The sequence below is a fragment of the Aythya ferina genome, assembly GCF_964211825.1.
Source record: "Aythya ferina genome assembly, chromosome: 23".
In the NCBI taxonomy this organism is placed as follows: domain Eukaryota; kingdom Metazoa; phylum Chordata; class Aves; order Anseriformes; family Anatidae; genus Aythya; species Aythya ferina.
In genome coordinates, this window is record NC_140321.1 from 5,639,294 (window position 1) to 5,646,628 (window position 7,335).

Genomic DNA, 7,335 nt, shown 5'->3' on the forward strand with positions numbered 1-7,335 from the left:
TTACGGGGGGGGGAGGCGGGCGCACAGCAGCCGGCGGCACGGTACGGAGCGGATCGGCTCGGGAGAGAACGGGTCGGGAAGGAACGGCCCCCGGGATGGCCGCCCCCGATACCGGCAGCACAGGTCAGTGGGGGTGCACGGGGTACCGGGGAGCAACGGGAACCGGCACCGGGAGAGGGGAGGGGAGGAGATAGGGGGGGGTCGGTAATGGGAGAGGGACCGGGAAGAGGCACCGGGAGCGGGATCGGGACCGGGATTGGCACCGGGATTGGCACCGGGATCGGGATCGGCACCGGATTGGGATTGGCACCGGGATTGGGATCGGGACCGGGATCGGGATCGGGATCGGGACCGGGACCGGCACCGGGATCCGGACCGGGATCTGGGGGGGGTTGTCCCGAGAGCTGCCCCCGGGGGATGCGCACCGGGGCTTTACCCCGGGGCTCCTCCGTCCCGGGAGCGGGCACGGGCGGACAGAGGGAGGACAACCGGGCAGCGGCACCGGGCGGTGCCGGGCACCGGAGAGATCCCGGGAGTGCGGTGGGGAGGGACGGGGGCACCGGGACACCGCGGGGCAGCGGCGGCACCGAGCCGGGGAGCGGCACCGGGGAGTACGGGAGGATAATGGGGGGTACCGGGGGACACCGGAGGATACCGGGGGGCACCGAGCCTGGAGCGGTACCGGGGGTACCGAGGAGTACCGGGGGGTACCGGAGGATAATGGGGGGCACCAGGGGGTACCGGGGGCACCGAGCCTGGAGCGGAACCGGGGGATACCGGGGGGCACCGGGGGGCACCGGGGGGTACCGGAGCAGCGAGCCGGGGAGCGGCACCGGGGTGCACCGGAGGATCCCGGGGGGTAACGGGGGACAGCGGGGGGTACCGGAAGATACCGGGGGGCACGGGGCTGGGGGCAGCACCGGGGGGTACCGGGGGGCACCGAGCCGGGAGCGGCACCGGGGGGCACCGGGGGGGTACCGGGGGGCACCGGGTCGGGGGCGCTGCGGCCGGGCCCGGTGCTCGGGGGCCCCTCAGGACCGGGGCGGGGCCGGGGGCGGGGCTGAGGGCGGGGTCCCGGTGCCCGGGGTCGGGCGCGGCGGGGGGCGGAGGCGGTGCCCCCCCCCCTCCCCTCCCCCTCCCCCGGCACGTGTCCCCCTCCCCGCCGCTGCCACGTGCGGAGTTTGTTTTCCCCGCAGCCCCGCCCCGTCCCCGCCCATTGGTCCCCGGCCCCTCATGACCTCATCGCGCTTTGCCCCGCCCACCCCCCCCCGTGACGTCACGCACCCGGAAGCGGGGACGCCGCGTCCCGCTCGCCCTTTTCTGGAGGGGGAGGGGGAGGGAAGGGGAGGGGAGGGGAGGGGGGAGGAGGGGGCGGGGCTTGGTGACGCCATCGCCGGGGCAACCAAAGGGCCGGGGGCGGGGCGAGGCGGGGCGGGCGGCCAATGGCGGCGGGGGGGCGGGGCAAAGCGTGAGGGGCGGGGCCGGGGGGCGGCCACGTGCGGCCGGAGCACGTGGGGCGGCGGCGTGAGGCTGCGGGAGCCGGGGGGGGGCCGGGAGATGGAGCCTCCGGGACCCCCCCGAAGTCCCCCCGGGGGCTTTGGGGTTGGGGGGACCCCAGGGGTGACCCCCCCACGACCCCCACAATATCCCCATGGGGGTGACCCCCCCACAGACCCCCCCCCATATCCCTGTGCCCACCGGGGGTGACCCCCCCACATGCCCCCCCCATGTCCCTGTGACCCCCCCATGTCCCTGTCCCCCCCAAGGGTGACCCCCACCATGTCCGTGTCCCCCCAGGGGTGACCCACCCGTGCCCCCCGCCAATGCCGCTGCCCCCCAGGGGCCATGGTGTCGGGGACCCCCCCCCGTGCCACTGTCCCCCTGTTTTGGGGTCAGGGATCCCCACTGCCACCCCTGGGCTTTATCCCGGGGGGGGGGGCTGCAGCCCCTCTGCTGCAGAGTCTGGGGTCTGCAGGGCCCCCCCCAAACCCCTTTCACCTTGGGGGGGGCACACAGGGTGTGTGTGTGGGGGGGGGGGACACGGGCACTCGGCACGGGGACAGCCCTACCCGTGCCCCCCCCCCGTTTGGGACCTGCTGCCCCCGATTCGGTGACCTGCTTTGGGGCTGGCACGGCGAGACCGGGAGAGGGGGGGAGGAATAAAGGGAGGGGGGGAGAGGAATAAAGGGAAGGGGGGGGGAATAAAGTGGGGGGGGAGGAATAAAGATGGGGGGGGGATAAAGGAATAAAAGGGGGGGGTGGCCGGGGGCAGCGCGTGGGGCGGCCGACACATGGCCAGGGCCAGCCCGTGTGTCCCCGTGCCACCCGCCACGTGCCTGGCCCTGAGTCAGCCCGGGGGGGGGACACGGACAGAGGGGGGGGCCGTGACCCCGTCTGGGGCTTCATCCTTGCTCTGGCCACCCCTGGGTGCACCCTCGGGGATGGGGGGCTCTGTGCCACCCCCACCATCCCCTGGGTGCCCCCTGGTTTTGGGGGGTCCCCGGCGCGCAGCCCCCTTCTGCGCAACGCACCCATGGTGCCGGGGGCTGCGCCGTTGGGCTGGGGGCTGCACCGTGAGGCCGGAGCTGCCCCCGTACCCCAAACCTGGGGGGTTCCCATCCCCGTGTGTCCCCCCCCGTGCCCCGTGTCCGTTTCCGGGGCTCGTGTCCCCGTCCCACGTGCCACCAGCGCCGCCTGACTCAGGGCGCACGGCACACGTGCACCCGCGGCACCGGGGTGCTCCCAAGGGCGCCGCCAACCCCGGCCCTTTCCGGGGTGCTCCCCGTTGGCGCGTGTGCTTCCCCCTCCCCGTGTCCCCGTGTCCCCGTGTCCCCCCCCGTGTGACGGTGCCCGCTGTGCCCGCAGGCGGTGTGATCAGCTACGTGGGCTCCAGCGGCTCGTCGCCCAGCCGCACCAGCCCCGTCTCGCTCTGCAGCGACAGCTCCAGCGGCAGCTCCCAGCCCTTCCCCTCCTACTTCCCCCCCTCGCCCACCGGCTCCCTGCAGGACTCCCGTGCTTACGGGGGGGGCTCGCTGCCCCCCCACGAGGACGGCTCCCCTTCTTCTTCCTCCTCTTCCTCCTCCTCCTCCTCCTCCTTGTACGGCTCCTCGGCGAGCTTCCCCGGTGCGCCGCCGGTGCCGGCGGATGAGCGGCGGCGCAGCTCGCCCAGCAAGAGCGGCAGCACCGTCACCAGTGAGTATAGGGGAGGGGGGGGAATTTATTATTTTTTGGGGGTGTTATGGGTGCCTCCCCTACCCCCCCAGCACCCTAGGGTGCCGCTCACCCCCCCTCGCCCCCCCCGCAGAGCTGAACGGCATGGTGCTGCTCTGCAAGGTCTGCGGGGACGTCGCCTCCGGCTTCCACTACGGCGTCCACGCCTGCGAGGGCTGCAAGGTACCGGGGCTTTTGGGGGGGGATGGAGCAGAAGGAGGGGGGAGTGAGGAGGATGCCGGGGACACGGGGACCCGGAGTGACCCCCCCCCGGGTGTCCCGCAGGGTTTCTTCCGCCGCAGCATCCAGCAGAACATCCAGTACAAGAAGTGCCTGAAGAATGAGAACTGCTCCATCGTCCGCATCAACCGCAACCGCTGCCAGCAGTGCCGCTTCAAGAAGTGCCTGCTGGTCGGCATGTCCCGCGACGGTGAGCCTGGAGCCCCCCCCGACCCCATATCCCCCCCCCCAGTTCTGTGCCGTGCATCCCTTGGGGCTGGGACCCCCCCCAAACTCCAGGCTGTGCCCCCCTTGGGAGCGGTGCCCTGCATGCCTGTGCCCCTGGGACCCTCCTGGGGTTGGGGAGGGGGTCGGCAGCCCCTCATTGTGCTTGAGATGGGGGGGGGGGACATGGTGCCAGGTCTTGGTGCCCCCCCTGACGCCGCTGTCCCCACAGCCGTGCGCTTCGGGCGCATCCCCAAGCGGGAGAAGCAGCGGATGCTGGCGGAGATGCAGAGCGCCATGAACGGCATGGGCAGCCCCCCGCCGGGGGGGCCGAGCATTGGCGAGGGTCCCGTGCCCGCCGGGGGTCACGCGTTGCCCCCCGGCCCCCCGCCGCTCGTCCCCCCCCCCGCCTGCTTCTCCCAGTTCCCCCAGCAGCTGACGCCCCCCGGTTCGCCCGGCCCCGGGGGGGCCACCGAGGACGTCATCGCGCAGGTGGCCAAGGCGCACAAGGAGATCTTCGTCTACGCTCACGACAAGCTGGGGCCCCCCCCGGCCTGCGACAGCGGTGTCCTGCGCTGGGACGGCCCCCCCGCATGGGCCCCCGGCCCCCCCAAGCCCCGCTTCTGCCCCGCCGCCTACCCCGAGCCCCCGGCACGGGGCTGCCCCTGGCCCCGCGGCCCCAAGGACGTCCTGCCGGTGAGCGCCCGCCCGCCACGGGGGCTCCCCCGCCGGCCCCCCCCCGGGTATTTTTAGCCGTTAATCGCGCTAATCGCCTTGCCGGCGAGCCCCGTGCTGAGCCGCGCGCGTCGCCCGCAGGCCTGCCCCATGAACAGCCACCCGCCCGGGCGCAGCGGGCGCTCGGTGCAGGAGATCTGGGAGGACTTCTCCCTCAGCTTCACCCCCGCCGTCCGCGAGGTGGTCGAGTTCGCCAAGCACATTCCCGGCTTCCAGGCCCTGTCCCAGCACGACCAGGTCACCCTGCTCAAGGCCGGCACCTTCGAGGTACGTCCCGGGGCGCCCCGGGGCTCCGCCGAGCTTGGCTGGTGGCGTTGTGTGCTGCCCCCCAGCCCGACACGGTGCCCCACCACGTTGCACAACACCCCACGGAATTGCACGGTGCCCCCCAGCATTATATGGCCCCCTGTATCCTAACACAGTGCTCCCTGCATTGCACGGCGCTCCCCGGTGTTGCACGGTGCCCGCAGCACCTCACGGTGCACCACGTCCCAGCACAGCGCCCTGCAGTGTCGCGTGGTGGCCCCATGTCCCAGCACGGTGTCCTGCTGCATCGCAGTGCCCTGTGGTGTTGCATGATGCCCTCTGGCATTGCGTGGTGCCCCACGGCGTTGCACGGTGCCCCACGGCGTTGCACAGTGCTCCATGGCAATGCGTGGTGTCCTATGGTGTTGCACAGAGTCCCACAACACTGCACGGTGTCCCATGGTGTTGCATGATGCTCCGTGGTGTTGCACGGTGTCCCACAGCACTACGCAGTGCCCCACGGCATTGCACGGTGCTCTGTGGTGTTGCACAGCTCCCCATGGCACTGCACAGCGCCCCATGGTGTTGCACGGAGTCCCATGGCACTGCACGGTGCTGCATGGTGCTCCATGGCATTGCACGGTATCCCAAAGCCTTGCACAGTTCCCCACAGCATTGCACGGTGCCCCACGGCATTGCGTTCTGTCCCACGGTGCTGCACGGTGCCCCCTGGTGCTATACAGTGCCCCACGGTGCTGCATGGTGCCCCATAGTGCCCCATAGTGTTGCATTCTGTCCCACGGTGCTGCATGGTGCCCCACAGCATTGCACGGTGTCCCCCGGTGCCATACAGTGCCCCACGGTGCTGCATGGTGCCCCATGGTGTTGCATTGTGCCCCCTGATGCCGTAGTGTGCCCCACGGTGCTGCATGGTGCCCCACGGCATTGAATTGTGCCCCCCGGTGCCATATAGCGCCCCATGGTGCTGCACGGTGCCCCCCGGTGCCCCCCCGGCCACCCCCGTCCCACCAAGGCGCTGCCGCCGTGTGCCGCAGGTGCTGATTGTGCGCTTCGCCTCGCTGTTCAACGTGAAGGAGCAGACGGTGACCTTCATGAGCCGGACGAAGTACAGCCTGGAGGAGCTGTGGGGCATGGGCATGGGCGACCTGCTCAGCTCCATGTTCGAGTTCAGCGAGAAGCTCAGCGCCCTCGACCTGAGCGACGAGGAGCTGGGGCTCTTCACCGCCGTCGTGCTGGTCTCGGCAGGTGGGCGCCGCCACGGGGACGAACCCATTTTTCCTGCCATCCCCCCCTCCCCGTTTATGACGCCGTTTCTTCCCTCCCCGCACCCCTGGACCCCCCCCCCAACGCAGACCGCTCGGGCATGGAGGACGCGGCGTCGGTGGAGCAGCTGCAGGAGACGCTGATCCGCGCCCTGCGCGCCCTGGTGCTGAAGACGCACCCGGCCGAGACCTCGCGCTTCACCAAGCTGCTGCTCAAGCTGCCCGACCTGCGCACCCTCAACAACCTCCACTCCGAGAAGCTGCTCTCCTTCCGCATCGACGCCCAGTAGGGCCCCCCCCCGTGCCCCCCACCTGCCCCCTCCTGTGCCCCCCACGCCCCCCAGACCCCCAGACCCCCCACTTTTCCAGGACCCTGTACATAGCGCGGGGGCGGCCCCGGTGCCACCCACCCCAGGGCTGAAGCCCGAGCGGGTGCCGGGATCCCCCCAGTTTCCCCTTCCCCACGGCGCTGGGGCCCCCCCCCAGGACCCCCCCCCATGCCCCGGTGGCCAGCGGTGGACAAGCAGAGGCCGGAGGCCAGCCGAGCTGTGTGGGTGGGTTTGGATGGTATTTTTTTTGTTTTTTTCTTTTTTTTTTTTTTTCCGTTTTTTTTTTTTTTCATCATATATTTATTACATAAATATATAGTAAAATAGACCAGCAACAATTACCATAAAAATATCTTTCTTTAAAATCCTGACCAAAACACAAAAGGGTTTAAAATCGCACGTCACAGACTGTGATTGTCACGTAAATCAGCAGCGCCTGCCTCGGCCCCCTCCCCAAAACCCCCCCCCCCCCCCCCAGCCCCTTCCCTCTCCCCGCGCCGTACATTCAGCGACTCCCTGCCACGGCCCCCCCCCCCCCCCCCAAAAAACAGGGCGAGGGGAGGGGGGGGCACAATGCATAGTACGTGGGGGTCCCGCCGCGCCGTGCCGAGCCGGGGGCAGGGGCAGCTCCGGGAGCCATGAGGTATGTGCTTGGGGGGGGGCGTGGGGACGGGGACGTGGGGGCACGGAGCGGGTGGTGGGGACGGGGGTGCCGGTGCTGCCCCCCCCCCCCAGCTCCCCCCGGGATGAAGCCGGGGCTTGGGGGGGCGACGCTGGACGTGCGATGGCGACACGAGACGGAGACGAGACGGAGCGACCCGGGGCGCGGGCGGGAGTGCGGGTGGGTGCTGGGGGGCGCGGGGACCCCACGGCGGGGACAGCGGGACTGGGCTGTGCCCCCCCCCCCCTCCCAACCCCCTCAAATCACCGTGGGGGGGGGGGGCAGCGGCGCGGCCACGCGTGGGCAGGCGGCGAGAACGGGCGGCGCGCGGGGTCCCACGGCACGGCACGGCACGGCGCGTGGGCATTGCACCAACACGGCACGGGCAGTGCACGGGCATTGCACCAACACGGCACGCGGGCATTGC

The 7,335-nt window shown here is 71.2% G+C and overlaps 1 protein-coding gene across 1 annotated transcript; it reads left to right on the forward strand.

Moving 5' to 3' along the window:
• On the forward strand, nucleotides 1-6,352 carry NR1D1 (nuclear receptor subfamily 1 group D member 1). The gene is made up of 8 exons (XM_084496407.1): nucleotides 1-123; nucleotides 2,866-3,192; nucleotides 3,305-3,393; nucleotides 3,496-3,640; nucleotides 3,887-4,350; nucleotides 4,471-4,656; nucleotides 5,691-5,901; nucleotides 6,009-6,352. Exons 1-8 carry the CDS (start codon nucleotides 96-98, stop codon nucleotides 6,206-6,208), a joined length of 1,650 nt encoding a protein of 549 aa, XP_084352533.1. The 5' UTR covers nucleotides 1-95; the 3' UTR covers nucleotides 6,209-6,352.
• Nucleotides 6,353-7,335: the final 983 nt, after the last annotated feature.